The 18,436-nt window shown below is 43.1% G+C and overlaps 1 protein-coding gene across 1 annotated transcript; it reads right to left on the bottom strand.

Moving 5' to 3' along the window:
- Positions 1 to 823: 823 nt before the first annotated feature.
- DSCR3 (Down syndrome critical region gene 3) lies at positions 824 to 18,300 on the bottom strand (the record flags this gene model as incomplete). The annotated part of the gene is made up of 8 exons (XM_010146813.1): positions 824 to 971; positions 1,788 to 1,940; positions 2,241 to 2,391; positions 5,458 to 5,532; positions 7,780 to 7,860; positions 11,893 to 12,042; positions 13,043 to 13,186; positions 18,155 to 18,300. Coding segments are annotated over 8 exons (983 nt in total), but the record flags the coding sequence as incomplete, so codon positions are not given.
- Between the last annotated feature and the right edge of the window lie 136 nt (positions 18,301 to 18,436).

Below are 18,436 nucleotides of genomic sequence, written 5' to 3' on the forward strand. Positions count from 1 at the left end.
GGCCTGTCTCCCTTGGAACGGTTAGCGGTAGCATGACAAGTCTCACCCTGAAGGCACAGGGTACCACAGCGCGGAAGGTCGTTTAACGCAGGTTTTCCACGATGTGGCATCGTCTGGTCCGCAACCACTGCCTGATGCTGTCTGGCCCGTCGCAGACGTTGCTTTTTTACATCAACACCCAGCTGTGGGAGTCTCAGAAAGGGGAAGATGGTGCAATGCAAAGAGTAAGTATGTTCTCAAGCTACAAGCTTCTGACTGGTGGTCTTTTTCCGTGCTGTTTTACACACAGCAAAGACAAAGGAGGGAAAACTCAAAACTTCAGTTGTAAGCATTCCTGGAAAACAGACTCGTGTTCCCAATTTGGTTAAAATTCATTTGGTGTTATTTCACATCATTCATTTCACATTCCCCTTGTGATGCTCCTCCCACACCACGACCCTGCACTGATGTAGCACCATTTGCTACACCCCTTCAAAGGCACTACTCAGGGTTGTAGCCTCCTCCCTCTCATTCATACACCATGCGTAACAGAACACACTTGTTCCAAAGTCCTTAAACCCAGTATTACAAAGTGAAATAAGGCAAGAAGCTTACTACATATTCCTACACCTTGTAGAAATACACAGAATCATTCCTTCTGGATTTGTCCAAGAAAAACTGGGGAAAACATGGTGGTTCAAGTCAGGCCCCTGCCACAGGGACACACCCACCTAGGCTGTCACAAGGCAGGCCATGTCTTTGCAAGGGTGAGAGAGAACTGGAAGCACAGGAACTACCAGCACTGAGAACGAGGTGATGTGTTTTCAGCTGGAGTAAGACATGGATGAAGTTTCACTCTGCCTCTGAAGAATTCTGTCCCTTTCCAGTAAATCCTGAAGTGATTCTCCTCTACATCCTGCAGAGCTTCAGGGGGAAGTTCTCTGTGATGAGGTGATCGTCATGCAGAATGACAACAATGTTCACTTCAAATTCTGGAAGAAGGGGAAAAACATAAAACACAAGGAGTTCCACATTAATCTGGATGGTGAACATACTCCAGGCAGAAGCTCACCACAGGCATCCCAGATTGTGGGACATTACTAGAGAACCTTGGCTTGTTGGAATCTTTGGGATTCCTCTGTATTCGTTTCTGTATCACTGAAAACCCACGACATACGGTTTTCTGGACAACAGGCAGAGTTCAGGCATTGAAGTGTTTTGGGAAAGATGCTGCACACCAGTATGCACTGCTTCCAAGCACATGGGTGGAAGAGTTAGGGAACAGAAGAAGCTGGTGGTGTTGATCAAGAAACACGAAGTCAGATACAGCCTGACCTTACCACTTCTACTGCTGAGCCTGTTCCTAAGGGGAACAAAAAGGATGGGAAACAGCAAGAGGGGTTCACACTGGTCATGAAAAGGAAGGGGGTCATCTTGGCATTTTTTTTCTTGGACTATTACTCATGTGTTTAACCACACATAATGCTTTGGCAGAAAAAAAGATTACCTGCCACTTACACTGCTTCTCGTGCCCCTTGGCCATGTAATTCCATGGAGCAGAAGTAGCTCAGTAGTCACACAACTGCTGTTTAGACAGAAATATTTGGGCTGTATTTTCTCAATCCGTACGAAACACAGCAGATTACAATCCTGTTCAGGAAACCACTACAGGGAAAAGGAGGGATGTCCTTGGTTCTTCTTGCAGTGCTGACAGTGGTTTATCCCGTTACCTGCCAGAAGCTAAAGCCAAACTAGGAACTTCTCTGAGACGAGAGATGACAGCAGAGCAGCAAGTCCTGTGCACTTACCAACTTTGAAGTTTGTTGTTTCCAGGGTAGGGCAGGTGAACAGCCTGGGAAACACCATGTATATAGGAAGTGGCAGGCCCCTACAGACATCCCCATCAGCAATCTGGATGTTCTGGATCTCCGTGGCATCTCTGGCGTAACCTTCTGCGCACCCTGTCCAAAGCCGGAAATTCAGCGGGAAAGAGAGAGTGTTGGCCAAGATGTACAACAGTGATACACCGGGTTGGGGGCGGGGAGGCAGTATGTGTGGCCTGCAAGTTTTCACTGAGTTAAGGATGAGAGAGGTTGTTTAAATTCATCTTTGGACTGTTGCACCTGAAATGCCAACCAGTTTGGTGCAGGGCTTTTTAACTGCAGGGCTCCTGACACAGCCTATCAGGTTCAGGCCGACGGAGCGCGAGCGGAGATCAGGTCGGTCTCTTCTCACCACCTTCTGCTTCCAGAGAAACTTACCGCAGGTTTCCACGCGGACCAGCTGCAGCTCAATGCTTTTGACGGCGGCCTCCGCGCTCTCCACTACCAGCTCCCCTGTTAGTGGCTGCGTAATGACGCAGTTGGTAGAACTGAGATGGCCTCTGATGAGAAATTTTGGAAGTGAAGCTCTCTGAAAAGGTGGGGGGAAAGACACAACTGTAGGAGCAGCCTCAGAAACAAACACATTACAGACAGACAAAGTATACAGGAAACGCCCAAAGGTTGCAAAGAACCCAAAAGCCCAGAGATGCCTCACACAGCTTAATGCATTGGGGGGGGGGGCATATTTAAAAGAGGGGTTATTTCTCTCTTCCTACCCTCCCCTTGACATGCATTCCCCCTACTCACTCCATCCACAGAAGCAGTTTTCCTGGGATGACCAGGCAAAACTTGGCTACAACAATTAATCCCAAAGTGGAGAACCCCATGGTGAAGGAGGTAGGGTGGCAGAACTAACGGGATGGTCACGTTAGCTCTGCTGGCAGTGCTCCAGACAACAGCATTCTGCTCCCACAATGTTAGGGATTACAGTACAGCCCGTTTCAGTGACCTTCCCACCTTTTTAAATTTCTCTCTCACGGCCGCTGCTACTGGGAGGGAAGACAGGTGTTTAAAGATCTTTGGTGTCTTGGTACTTAATCACTATGCCACATCTTGGATTAAACAATTAAGGGCAGTTAATAAAGAGCTTAATTTGCATACAGGATCACACATGACTGCTAAAATTTCCTTATCAGCCAGCACGTTTCCTACATTTTAAGGAAGGAGCAGTAACAATAGCTGATCAAGGATGACAGCCTATGAATCGGTTTCTATCTAAGACCAAGGCAGGGCTTTTGCCCCTCCCTCTCTCAGGCATCACCGATATTCTCTGCCAGCAGAGACTCATATGCCACCAGCTCCAGTTACCTGTCAAGTTCTGGTAGGAGCCATACTGAAACCGTCGAGTTTTCTACCCACAACTGAGCTTGTACCTTCACCATCCAACTGTCTTTGAACTCTCTGAGCATCCTGCTCTAACCTTCCCTTTCTTTTGCAAGCCTTGCTCTTCTCTCCCTCCTTAATTTTTTGCTGTCCATGTCTTTGATGTCAGCCCCTACTTTCCAACCATCCGTTTACACTTGCCTGTGCCGTCGGATTCCCTTGCCCACATAACTGATACTCCCTTCTTCCAAACCAACTCTCTTGGTGCAAACTGTTCTCCTCCCAATCTGTTTGCTTTGCTTCTTAGTCCTGGCTGCCAGTAGCAATGGCAGAAGAGTTCTCCTCAGCTACTGTTTCACTCAGATACCCAACACCTCTGCAGAGTTTAGCTGTTCGACTCAAAACGAATCTTCGGGGGAAATAGAGAGGAATTTTCCATGTGTTTAGTAAACATGACCTCACTTGAGTATTTCCTCCTAACTTAAATAACAGAAGTTACATCCCTGACACAAGCACCCTATGACATACTGAGTCCTAATAATACATTAGTAAAATGCCTTTTTACTGGATGATCCCCAGCAGGGTCTTCTCATCACCACTATTATTAGACAGAGAGTTGCTTCCCCGCTTCACGGGGACATTGTAGAGCTGCCCCCTGAAGTGTGGTGCTCAGGAAACTAAGGGAGAGAGATAAAAGGAACCTCATAGAATCACAGAATGGTTGGGGTTGGATGGGACCTTAAAGACCATCCAGTTCCAACCCCGCTGCCATGGGCAGGGACTCCTTCCACTAGACCAGGTTGCTCAAAGCCTCTTCCAGCCTGGCCTTGAACACTTCCAGGGATGGGCCATCCACAGCTTCTCTGGGCAACCTGTGCCAGTGCCTCACCACCCTCTCTGTGAAGAACTTCTTCCTGATACCTAATCTAAACCTCCCCACTTTCAATTTAAACCCGTTACCCCTTGTCCTGTCACTACAGGCCCTTGTAAAAAGTCCCCCCCAGCTTCCTTGTAGCCCCTTCAGGTACTGGAAGGTGCTATAAGGTCTCCCCGGAGCCTTCTCTTCTCCAGGCTGAACAAGCCCAACTCTCTCAGCCTGTCCCCATAGCAGAGATGCTCCAGCCCTCGGAGCATCTTCGTGGTCCTCTTTGTGGAACAAGAACATGGAGGCCACTTTCCTCAATCTTAGCCTACAAGACTTGGTATTTTAACGGCATATTTCCCCTCAACCCTTACTATGCTTGTCAGGACTCTTCATATTTTAATTGCAGCTAGGTCATCTCTTGTGGGACCTATCATTTACATTCTGTTTCATAATCCCCCAAAAATTAGAATTGAGAACATACAAGCAAATCTATCCTGGGTTTTCATCTAACCTCTTTCTGCTTTGCTTGGCCACTGCAAACCTCCTCATCAGTTTTCTAGTAGACTACCAGAAATTACAGTTTAGGGCCCGCTATTAAACTGAAGCAAGAGCTTTTAACAGAGTCTTTGCTAAGCCAGTGAGTGGAGTAGCAGGGCACAGAAATGAAAGAAGAAACAGAAAATAATCTATATGCAAACATGGTTCATAGGAAGAGCAGACTGCTGAGAATGGAGTATTTAGTAGTAGTCTCAAAAGTAGTTTTACCACCAAGAACAGCAGCTATAAAAACCTTGTGTCTGGAAAAACACATGCTCTCAGTGTGCAGCCATCTCCAGATGACTCTCCAGTCTCTCCAGAGACAGGAGAGGCTTCAGGACACAACCTACTCATCCTCTAACGCAGCTGGGTTTAAAGTTCAGTCACAACAGCTGGCTGGTTTTCTGGAATCACCACCTCCACACTCAAGAACAGTCTATTCCAATGTGCAGGAAGCCAAGCAAAGTTAGGAAGAGAACTGCACGGAGGAACAAAATGCTACTGATAAAAACCATATAAAGTAAAAATACACGAGACAGAAGTAGGGTCAGGTGATCCAGGAGAACGTAAAACCACTATCCCAGTGTGCAGGGACGGTTTTGGAAAAGCCAAAGCGCACCTGGAGTTCTTCAATGACATCTTACACTCAGAAAAAATGGTAAAAATGTTTAACCATTACTAAATAAAGTTCCACCTTAGTCACCGTGGTCACAAGAGATCAGGCAGAATCACTTTATTGCTTACAGAAATAAAAAAGGAGAAGAGGGAAAGAAAAGAGTTAATTATCTGCAGGGCAGCATTTAATCCTTCCTCTCTTTCTTACTCAGAATCACACAAGCATTGCATTTAAAATAATAAGAAAACCCTTACCTCTTTAACATTTTGCAGAGTTTCAGGGGTAATTGTGAAGTCTACTGGGCTTGGCATCAGTTTCCCTTTCTGTGACTATAAGTAAGGAAAGAGTTAAACTGTAAACAACTGTTTACAAAACACAGAATATTAAAAGAGACAACCAAGTCAAGCAACCGTTGAGTGTGTTAGTTTTCAGGATTGTCTTGATACTGAAAGTATGCATCTGTGTAATAAAAACCCTGATATTTCCTGCCTTTGTTATTAAATACCATTATAATATTGCCTAAACATTCACATTTCTGCATTTATATATAATTACATTTTATACGTCAGTTGCAATGTTTCGTTTAATTCTTAATACTTGTAAGTTTGGGCAGGGGTGAGGGGGGGGAGACTGTAAGTGAGCTTGCTCCATTGCTTCAATTACGCTCTAAAAACTCTCCCTATCTTATCATCTCTGAGCGCTTGGAATTTTCTCCGGCCCTATTAACAACAGCTCAGGCCTTCCTAAGCCATCCTCATATTACTAGGAGACCCTCAGCTGACAGCATCTAGTGCAGTGCTGAGGTAACGGGCTTAGCGCTCCGGCTTCTTTAACTGTAGAATAAAGCAAACTCGGTCCAGGTTAGCTGTCCACACTGGAGAAGCGATTCTGGGGGCACATTATTAGAGTTGGTCAGTATCCACCTACACCGCTGATCGCAAACCCACAAAGTCTCTTCGCAAGTGGCTGAACGAGCCCTGGGCTCTGCTGCCATGGCAGCCTGTACTCTGCTTCAGGCAGGCGAGCGCCGCGTACTGTTCCCCAGCTTCCCTCGCCATCCCTGCCTCAGCGAGGTGTGCTGTCTCTTCCGTACGTATATTTAGAGTAGGCGGCCGGCGCAGCATCGGTTACGAGAGACCCATTTGTACGTATCGGGGAGCTGGCAGAGCACACCACCACCAGTGCGCCCAGCTGGAACCCTTAGTCAGCATCTACCCTCGCTACTGAAGAATTCAAAACAGCTTCTGCTGCCCAGCTGCAAGATGGAAGGTATTAGCAAAAGATTGGCTGTATTTTCCCATAAATGACAAATCCTGGCAAAGAATAAGGTTAAGGGAAATGGTACGTTGAGCACTGACAATGAGAACTGTATGTTCAGTAAAACCTCATTAATTCACCCTGACTGAGAGATTCACGACTTACCGACTTGTGATCCAAGTAGTGCTGTAGTGGGAACAAGAAATAAACCCACCAAACTGTGTAATATCCACTTTGTTCACTATTTTGACAAATATGGCTTACTTGTAATAATGAACCAATAAAACGTAGCATAAAATATTTTAGAAAATAATGAAATCTTACCAACAGGAAACTTCCTTACAGCACCTAGGAAAGTCTTTAAAAAAAGGTACTGTAGAACTAAAATAACTATTTCCACCATTACACATAAGTAAGACAAAAAGTCTAGTATTTTATTGTCCTGTTAAGAGTTCAAAGGAATGATACGAACAGTACGTTCCTGCAAGTTGTGGGTGGGGAAAAACAGACACTTAAATTAGGCCTGCACAGTCTGTACTGACGTCAGATGCTCTGGACGTGCACACAAGCCAATATAAACTAAACCCCAACCTGATATAAGGACTTCAAACAAGCAGCAAGAAAGCATTCCTTGTAGGACAGTCAGACCTTATCCCACAGGGATATGTCCACAGGAGGAAGGCCGTCCCCGTGTTGCTAACCGCCGCACGCGGAGATGTGTTAACCCAGTTATCTTAGTGTGTTACCAACCGGGGCCTTACTTAACAGCTAAGGTGATTAAGTGACAAGCTGCTTATTTCCAACTTCATGCAGCCCCAGCCTTGATACTTTGAGTCAGGGCTCTGAATCGTAGTTTATCGTCTAAAGGACGGAAATCAGGTATTTTCTCTTCACCAAGGAACTCCCATTCTAGGACAGGCATCCTGTTCTAGGTGCCAGGAGCCTTTGGCTAAGAAATGCTCAGGTAACCTAAACACTATTTCAGACGAGCACCATAATATTTACCTAACCACACCACTGTTTCTGAACTGAAAGGATGAATAATGAACTCGGTGCAGTATAAAAACATCTTACAATCCAAATCCTCTTGGTACTATTTTCTTTAAACAAAGAGGGATGCGTTATTCAAATGCGACGCAACTAACACCCCAGCTCTCCTGGAGGCTAGCTTCCTCTGCTCGTACGTGTCCCCTGTGTTCCTCTTACAGATTACATGGTTTTACTTGGTTTCCTAACCTTACTGTCAAACTTAAACTGGGGAGGGGAGGGAGACACAGACACACATCTCCCATTGTATAATTAACACAACCCACACTTACCAGTGAGTGGACAATGAATTCACAAGTCTTCGTTAGGTCTTTTGCCAGCAGAGAACGTCGCATATCACAACGCAGGGTATACTAGAAAGGACAGGACGGAGAGAAAGAGAAGAGAGCCTTAGTTAGGATTTCCTCTCTCAAGTTTTAATCTTTTTATTGTGTATGTGCGGAATGTTACTGCTATTAAAATTTAAGACATCGTTTAAAACAGATTAGTAGGCAATGTACATAGCAGGGATGGGGAAGGAGGTAAAGGGTATGCAATGATTTTAGATCCTCCCAAAAGAAAACTGATTTTTCTTTGTGTTTACAGCCACAAATGCTTTCCATATCTTCTGTGTTACATAACAACCTATGAGATTGAGAGACTAACTCTCAATCAATGGTTTGGGTTGGAAGGGACCTTAAAGACCATCCAGTTCCAACCCCCCTGCCATGGGCAGGGGCACCTTCCACTAGACCAGGTTGCTCAAAGCCTCATCCAGCCTGGCCTTGAACACTTCCAGAGATGGGGCATCGACAACATCTCTGGGCAACCTGTTCCAGTGCCTCACAACCCTCTCCGGGAAGAATTTATTCCTGATCCCCACCTTCAATTTAAACCCGTTACCCCTTGTCCTGTCACTACAGCCCCTTGTAAAAAGTCCCCCCCCAGCTTCCTTGTAGCCCCTTCAGGTACTGGAAGGTGGTATAAGGTCTCCCCAGAGCCTTCTCTTCTCCAGGCTGAACAAGCCCAACTCTCTCAGCCTGTCCCCACAGCAGAGGTGCTCCAGCCCTCGGAGCACCTTTGTGGCCTCCTCTGGACTCGCTCCAACTGGTCTATATCCTTCTGATGTTGGGAGATCCAGAGCTGGATGCAGCACTCCAGGTGGGGTCTCACAAGAGCAGAGTACAGGGGCAGAATCCCCTCCCTTGACCTGCTGGCCACACTTCTCCTGATACAGCCCAGGATACTGCTGGCTTTCTGGGCTGCCAGCACACACTGCCAGCTCAGGTCCAGCTCTTCACCCATCAGTACCCCCACATCCTTCTTCTCCAGGCTGTTCCACCCATTAAATGAGGAACTGCCTTTTAATACATAGCTGGACTTAAAAACAGCAGTGAGCAGTAAAGTCAGGCAAGGAGGTTAATTTTGCTGTTCACTGTTCAAAAGCTTGCTGCCAATTTCCTCCCCTTTCTATGCTAAAAAGGGAGCCATAAACCAGTGACTGAAAAACAGGCACAGTAACCACACACTTCAATGTCTATAATACCACCTTAAATGTCCTTGTAAGACAGGGAATTTGTTGGGGTGGGTTAGGCTTGTTTGTTTTGGTTTTAATTCCTTCTTTACAGATGAGTAATTGGCACAAAGAGGTGTACTCAGACTAGGGACTCAGCTTCCTAACTTCTAGTTCATGGTGCCCCTCTGCACATAATCTGAATGTGTGCACAAGAATGAGACAAGGGAGAATCTCTCTTCCCATCACAGACTACGGCCTCCTCCGAGTTAATCACTGCTGAGCAAACCTTCTATTCCTGCACTATGCTCAGACCAAGGAACACCGTACAATACGGCAGCAGGACCACACAGGCCTTGCAGCTTGCCCGCCGCCTCCCCCTCAGTGTCTGATTAGAAGGTCTCTGCATGAGAGCGGAGACATACGGAGCCCCCAGATAACAGACCAATAACTAGATCAAGAAACAGAGGCTTGCTTTTGAACTGCACAGGACTGAGAGGTCGAGGAAGTGTTTCTTAAACCGCACCTTTAGTTACTCAAAGCATAAATAGGTGGTATACTGCTTGTAGTCTACTTTTCCACTTCTTGATTTGGACAAAGGACAAATATAAACATGTTAGAAGCAAATGAACTGCTTTCCTTTGATTTATTTAAAACTAGCAAGGTATTTTCAAGCAGTTCAAGCCTGATTTTCTAGAAAACAGACTTAATGTTCCCTAATTTCTATCCATGTATCTGTTTTAGCAGGTATCAGTGCACTTTAAATAACCTTGGGACAGACTGCATCTTCCTCTTCAGGACAGCAGGACTCTCAAAGTTTGGCTGAAACCTAAGGATTAATCTTTTAATGGCATTTTATCCCCAGTTTGTACAGAGAAGCTATGTAGATGAGAGAGGGAATGACAAAACAACCCAAACATCCACTATTGAAGTATACCTCAAAACAACTGATATTGATCATAGGCAATTTATCTGGATTACGGAAAGCAACTCAACTCGGTTTGCACTTTTTTTTTTTTTTTAACATACCTACCACAAACAACAGATGTTACATTAGGAAGAAAGCAAAGACTGAAAAAAAGATATGGGAAGTACTTAAAAAAACCCCATCTGCACGTAGGCAAAAAACAAGGGAATTTTTCTTTCAGTTAATTCTGATAGGTGAGGGGGTTTTTGGTGGGGTTTTGATTTGTTTGTTAGGTTTTGGGTGTTTTTTTAACCCCAGGCTCTAATAGAAGACTTCCAGTTCAGCTAAATATCCAAGAGTTTTACACTTTGTCATCAAATCCAATACTCTCAGCAGTGAGTTACAAATAGGAAAAAATAGTTTTACAACCCAGTGATTCTCCATCAGCGCCAGTCTGAAAATTTTTGCATTTAGTGGCTCCTTCAGCTTTCTCCTTGAAGAAAAACGAACACACACACACACAAAACCCAACCAAAACACATGCCTCAGTAAGAAAAAGCATTGTCTAACACAATATTCACATTCAGGAGGTGGCTGAAGAAAGACATGCCGTCAAAAAATAAACCCAAACCAAAAAAATACACCCAAACAAACTAACCCACTTATGGCATGACAGTTTTTAACCAAAAAAGGTCAAATTTCAAAATTGTGTTTCCACAAGATTCCGTTACAAGCCTGCAGTACATACAGATTTGGGTAGGAAATGTTACTACTCATCTCCACCGGAAAGCAAACAATTCATGTTTTAAGATGCTAAAAGCTCTCAACACTTTGGTTTGAGTCTTCATTAAGAAATTACACAGCCACATTTGTTTTGAACAAAAGGACACTGTGGTGCAGTCTTTTTTCATGAAGGGAAAGGATGTAGTTGTCTACAACATAAGGAGGATCTGATATATGTTACAGTAGTTCTGACAAGGTATTTGAGGCGAGACATCTAGTTACTGTTCTGTTTAAGGCATCATTCTTTAAAGATTTGTTCTACATAGAAGGTCTGAAACATTAAGTGATTGAAAGATTTCCTCCAGTTAGAGGATGCTTCTCATGAATGCAGGAAACCAGACTAGCTTCTTTGTAGGATTTATCCCCATGTCTTAAAATGGATCTGGTAAGTCAGTACACTTCATTTTGGACATTTAAGTATCGTTAGCAGGAATTGGTTGTCCACTATGCTAACAAAGTCTCACTGGTACTGGGTTAAGAGTACATACACTTGTATCTGGGTGTGTACTACTATACAGATTATCTACAAAATGGTAAATGCAACTTTTCACAATAAAAATCAGAACTAGATGAAAACATCACTTTGTAAGGGAACTGTACAAAATTTAACAAATGTGGCAAATATATTTTATCCTTTCTCGACCCAAAGCCCCTCTTCCCAGTATGCTTTTAGTTCTCTCTTGTACATCCCATGTTACATCTGACCGGATTCATTACCATCACCTACTTCCAATGAAAAGCTTAAACTTGCTGGAAAAGAAAAGGGTACAATCACAACAATTTTTTAAAAGCAACATTATATTGATGGGTTTCCGAGATCTCAGGATTTTTCCTTTGCCACAATTAAGAAGCGTTACCTGCTGTGGGAAGTGCTGACTCCTGGAAACTGGAACTGAAAAAGGCAACTAGAAACTACCTACAACTAGTACTTAAAAGGTTAACATGTATAGTGATTTTTAAGATCAAGTTTTATCTAGAAAATACAGTACACACCAAAGAATTCTATATTAATAAAGGGAAGCTTAAAAGCTGCCTACTCAAAGGATCTCTAACTTTCTGCTCCTTCTTCAGACTGAGAAAACAAAACATACTGCACTATGAAAAGAAAGCTTTATCACAAAATTTTATCCTCCTCTTCCATGGAATAAGAGATGCTTCAGGATACATTCTGCAGATAACACGAGTTATATATGACTGCCTTACCTGAATATTAACAAAGACACCATGATAGGTCTCATACAGAACTTTGTTCCCCTTCACATGCAATGGAAATTCAAATGGAATTTCTGTCTTGCCACTGGGAAGTTTCCCCGGTTTTACCATTTCAATAGTGCTGTTAATAATCTGAATAGGCTGAAAAGATAAACATTAAGAGGTTTAGGTTGAAGCAAAGTGACAGTCCCATCATTTCAAGAATGAACATCCACTAAACTCTAACACACTTCCTGAATTTCCAGAAACTTGGGTATATCTCCACAACACGCAGTTCTCCAGTCTTACAGTGAGAAGAAATACTGAGAATGCTTTCCTCAGGAAAACAATTTGTGGTCTATTTCATGGTTGCATCACACTACTGACCAAACACAGAGTGCTAAAACAGCAGAGAGTCTCAAGTGCTTTGAAAAGTGGAGTTCCTTTTTCTAAATTATGACCCTTAATAGCAGCAACAGGAATTGACAGGTGTACGCGCCAGCTGAGCAGCTAGCCATTCCCTACCACCTTCTCCTTCTCCCTTTCCCCGCTATCCTACCTTCAGCAAACCGTTTTGCAAACGTAGCTATACTGCCTCTAGACAGAGCCAGCCTTGCTTCAATCAGTACAGCCACGTTCGTGTGGAGCCTGATGTAACTTGCCCGCTAGATTCCAAACCCTGAAATTCCAAGCCTAGAGAGCAGTACAGAGGCCTTCCAGGAGCTCCTCAGTCGAACAGCCTGTGCACAGCCTCGTACTCCACAGAACAATCTGTGCAGGTCCGGTACCATGCCTATTAGCACACACTCTCTGCAGGACTATTGTGATACTGACTGATCTGGCACAGAAGTCCAATTAAACCCAGACACTTAAAAAATTGTAATATATTATTTTTTCTTTAATTCACGGTCCTTCAATGCATCATCCAGTAACCACACTATTTGTTACTGTATTTCAGCACTAAAGAAAACTCTCCAATCAGTGCAAGTTCATCCCCTAAAATGCCATCATGTATCACTAGATAATGCTGAGCATTTCTCTGCTTTCTATCATTTACATACCATGATGTGCTATAACTACCTGAGATCCATTAAGGCAAGATTTAATTTGAGAAAAGAGACAAAGATTTTTTGCTAGAAGTATTAACCTGCACAGGTCTTACCTTGACAGAGTTATAGAAAGCTTCGAACACTCCCACACTTTTGGCACTCAGCTGCAGATTCACTGATCCTTCCATCGTTAACGAGATGCCTTGGTGCTGGACTGTGTCCTTACTTGTTATGACCACCACTCCAGAAAGAACTTCCTAATAGTAGGCAAGACAACACGAAAACATTTGTTTAAATACAGTTATTCTACAGCTTTTATTCAGACAGCACACTTACTGATTTTCGAACTCAAGAAAACTGTTCCCAGAGAACAGTCTGACCTTGTCAGAGTAGACAAATACTGATACTGAAAGCAATGTGAGGGAGCGACCTCTGTACTTCTACTTTGTTTTCTTTACAAATATTCTTCTCCTACTTGCAGAAGTGCTAATCTGAGCTTCAATTTCTTGCCAAAGTTTCAAGATCTTCCTCTCCAGCAAGTTGAAAACTATCCTCATGAACAACTGTCACATCAGTTGGTTAATAGACAAGTTCCATTTCACATCTTAAAATGAAGTCCCAGGAGGAATTTTTATATGAAAAGTGGGACGGTCAGCCATGGGAGATGGAAGAGAAGGCATAACTGTAAAAGTGATGGCCATGCTGAGGATAAGACTCGCCTCAAGAATGGAGCAGAATAGATTTACAGCAAATAAGTACATAAATATACACTTGTTCTGCTACACAAGCAAATAGCATGCTACATGGGCAATAGCTTAAAAGTCTATCTAAATCGAAGGCACAAGATGTGTGACTCCAGATGCGTCACCTATCCCATGAAGAACGTTTTGTTTGCACAAGAACACCGCATCTCGGAAGTTCTAACACTGACAAAAAGATTAACTGCAGGAGAGCAACACAGTTCATTTTACATACCCCATAGTTTATCCTTCCCCTCTCCTACAACAGAGGATCCACTCCAATCCAGAGTTCCATGCCAAACATTCATACACAGCTGGAAATAGCAGCAAGTGATTTGAGAACCTGAGGAAAGTTTCTTGGGGCTAACCTTCTCTTCTGCTCCATGGTAATGCTCCCTGCACCTTCACCAGGCTTCCAGGCTAGACACCAAACCACAGATCACTCCAAGCACAGGATAATTCAGACTGCCCACTCTACGCTCGACCAGTTAAAACCAGTCTAGTTATGTACATCTCTGACAGAGGCTACTTGAATTTTGCCAGCCTTTTGTCTTTACTAGTGGAACAGGATGACAATACAGAAAACGGGTCAGGCGGTTTGAAGCAGAACAGGACAGCAGCAGAACATCAAGCATCGCAACGGAGGTTGATGCGCTGCAAGCCTGAAAAGAGGACCTGCAGCAAGTGGGAAATGCCAGGAACAGGAGGCACAAGCACAAAAGGACAGTGAAGAAAAGCTGACCTAAATACTGTACTGCTTTGCTTAACAGGCTTTAATTAGTACAAGCAATTAGGTTATTGCTTTGAAAAATGAGTACAGCTCAACTATAAGAAGCAAGGACGATCCTGAACATATGAACTGCTTTAATAAATGAGAACAGCCTCCCACCACACAGCAACAACCTATTCCCGAGTTACTGCCTACATACTTTCACATGACAAGGGTGCATGTATCTGGGGCAGAAAGGAGAAGAATGACTTGAAGATCAGTATGAATTTGTCTTATACCATTCAGTGTCTCTTAAGAAATGAAAAAACACCTCAAAACCACTTTCTAACAAAAACTTTTAAAGGAGGGAGAGGGAAGTATCATGAAAAAGATGCTACATTATTTACTTAAACTGTTTATACGCAATCAGTTTGATTGGGGGAGGAGGGAGGGGATTTTATATGCAATCAGATTATATATCTGTTTGATTGGGGGAGGAGGGAGGGGAAGAGGAAGTTAGCTCCGTCTTTTCTAGAGAGAGCTACCTTGTTCCTTTTTTTGTGCGAAACCAGGGTCTCCTCTAAATACAAAGCCATCAATATACTTGTCCTTCTAAAAAGTCCCAATCAAGTACATTGCCAGGTCTGTTTGCTACCTTAAGGAGCTAGAATAATAATTTTAGCTAGATAGTATGTATTTTCAGATTATATCACCTGGCAGCATCCCTGATAAGAATCTATAGTTCCATCTGATATCCACTATACATCCATTGTTTTGGTAGAGCAGAAGTCTACGGTCAGTTGGTTACCAACAAAACACCTGAGGTTCCTTTTACATTTCACTTTCCACATCACAGGCATTCACGTTTAGGACAAAGGGCAAACATTTGGCAACTTAAAAATTCACATTATGTTCACCTAAGTCACGTTTACTAAATATTCTTGAACATTTTCTTGCACATATGTTCCTCTATGCAGAACACCTGCAAATCTTAACTACTATATTCTTCTGATTATTTAGAAACTGACCATATTCAACAGAAAACAGTCTCCTAGACCAAACCAACTAGTCAATAGATGCTTTAAAAACCTCAATGTTCAGATTTACTAATTAGTTTGATTTTGAGAAAAAGTAAAAGGCTTCCTTGGGGACAAATTCTGACTTTGGACACACTTGTCAGCAGAAGTCTTGTCTGACATTAACTATGGCACCTTTCTTTGTACAATGCATTTGTCAGCCCTTTCAGCCTAGAATTCTTTGAATTACTGATCTCAGAATAACTGCCACAGTTACTGCACTCACCCTGTTTAGGTTTTATAAATAACATGCATCATTAGTTGTGCCTGTCCCCTCATTCCTCTAGCATTCCAGAGTTTATTAAATGAGCCTCAATGGCTCAAGAATTCTCCATCCAATTAAAAAAAAAAAAAAGAAAAAGCCTCCTGAACACAGATCTTCTGTTCCTAGGAACTTAAACAGCATTTTGCTGCAATAAGCCTTATTTTGCTCTTGCAAGATGTGCTATCAGGATACATTTTGTTGTCTTTTTGTTCTTAAATCCCTTATTACTTTAAAAAAAACAAACCAAAACCAACAAACCCCAACAACCCAATGTCATTAATCTTTTGGTCGAAGAAGTGGCAAACTTGTCTTTAGTCACAATTTGAAGTAATCTGTTTAAGCCAGCTTTTCTCAAATTGAAGTCTGGACAAAATAAAGGTCTTTGTTTTCTTAATTCCTCCAGTTCCTGATGATTATAACTAATGAACACAGAAATTGCTTACTGTTTATCACAACATGTTATTTTAACCAACTTCCTTTTTAAAAGCAGGAACACAATCTCAGACTTGCAAGATGCATGACTATTTTACAAATTTTGTGTCTGATTGCTTCCAATTAAAAACAACAGTCAACCCAGATCCAAAGAACAACTGAAAAAGAACAAAATAGGAGACAAGTGGAATTGTGGAGTTACGCTGGATTAATCATGGTCTCCAGCAAATTATGACTTAGAAAGCTCAGTAAGGAAACCCTTGTGCTATTAAAATGTAATAGGCAATGACAAAAAAACAATTATACCAGTGCATAATTTAGACATCACCTTCTTCCATATCCAAATGCAGCTTCAAATACATTCAGAAAACAAAAGATCAAGTCTAGCCACAGTATCCCTACTGCCATCAATAGCTAGGCACACACATCAGGATGAACTATTGTCTTCACTAAAGGAATCCCTTCATTTTCAAGTAGCATAGATGCATGCATATTTTGGGATGAAACTTGCCATAGACTGAAGGTGAAATTAACATAGCTACTGTCACTGAAGTATACAAGAATCAGTAAATTAAAAACAAACAAAAAACCAACACGCCAAACACACCACACATCCCAAACCTGCATACATCCCATGCCTAATTAAAGAGAGATTTGTAAGTCCTTTCTGTCCCTACAAAACTTCTATTAAAGAATCATGTTACACTTCCAGTGCACAGCTCTTTAATCACTGTTTTCCCCTCACTCAGGCCTCCAAATTTCAGGCCTAGTTAATGAACTAAAATTATAAACCTTTTCACATGGCGTTAAAGTGGAAGTGAACAAACAATACTGACAGATTTACTAACAATAAATCTTATTCAATTTCAGCTTCAAGACAAAAGAAATATCTTTTTCCTGTATAAGAAAAAAAAAATCCAGTTTGCAGTGATACAAGCAAGCCAAGTGAAGAAAATGTAAATGGGCACAGCATCATGATACTGAAATAACTCACTCAGATGCTTCTAATAACATGCATTAGCAAAACACTGTGAAAGTGAGACAGAGGAAGCAGTCTTTACCCCTATGATGCCACACCGAAAGGGACTTGTCCACAAACTGGTAATTTAGCTTTATCAAAGCCATTCTCTAGATGATTTGACAGTTGTAGAACAGATGCTGCATACCCTTTCGTTCAAATATGTTTTATACAGCTTTCCCGCATCACTCAATAAATTGAAACATGCTTTATACACTGCAACAGCCAAACTACTAACGTATGGGAAAGCTGTGTGAAAAGGATTTTTACAGTACAAGCGTGTGGCTGGATAGCAATAAAACAACAACAACAACACCCTGAAAACTTCTGCCTAAACAATACATCTAGAAAAAAGAGTGATAAGAGTAAGTCTCAAAAACATGGGTCATTTTTTTTTCTTAATTGCAAAGTCTTCAACAAAGAAAAAAGGCACGGTATTTTTTCAAGTAGCTGCAGAAGTTTAAACACGCACAATCACTTTATCACTGTCAACAACTACATCGGTGATAAAAGTTCTGAAATCAGACTCCTGCCGATTGAAAAAAAAAAAGACAAGATAGATTCGCTCTTGCCTAAACACTTCATTTAAGAGATTTCCTATCAGATACAAATAACACCTTGAGGCACTTCCAGGTTTCTTGCAGAACACAAAAAAGCAACAAGCCCGTAACAGCAACCGGCCGCACCTGCACAGGGTATCAAAGCATCAGTCCTGCTGTAACACACAAACACCTGAAGCACACAGTCCCACCGGCGAACCCCAAATCGTCACGTGTCCAGGGATCTCTCTAGCTCCCTCCTTCCCTTCTGAAGCCCTGCCGCCCTCCCCAGAGACAGCTCAGCGGTACTCCCGCGGCATCGCCACGCTAGCTAGGGGAAGAAGGACAAAAAGCAGGCCTTAATCCCAAAGACGTGCGGGGGCTGCGCACCGCTTTGCTACACGGGGGGGCAGCGGGAACCCGGGGCGTCCTCGGTAGGGACCTACGGGGGAGCCGCGGGATGAGCGGAGAGGGAAAGCTCCGAGCAGGGGCAGAGGTAAGGCCTTCCCCATCACGATGGCAGCAACAGCCCACAGGCCACGCCGCAGCCCCATCACCACGGCAAAGAACGGCGTGAGGCGGAAAGCCGTCACTACAAAGGGAGACAGGCGAAAGGCAATTATCCCGCCTTCAAAGGAAGCACCCCGCTGCCTCAGGGTGGACAGAGCGTTCCCGGGCTGCTGGCATCCCCCAGCGAAAAGCCAGGACACGGCACCGGGTGGGCAGAC

Source organism: Eurypyga helias, unplaced genomic scaffold (assembly GCF_000690775.1).
Source record: "Eurypyga helias isolate BGI_N326 unplaced genomic scaffold, ASM69077v1 scaffold19172, whole genome shotgun sequence".
Lineage (NCBI taxonomy): Eukaryota > Metazoa > Chordata > Aves > Eurypygiformes > Eurypygidae > Eurypyga > Eurypyga helias.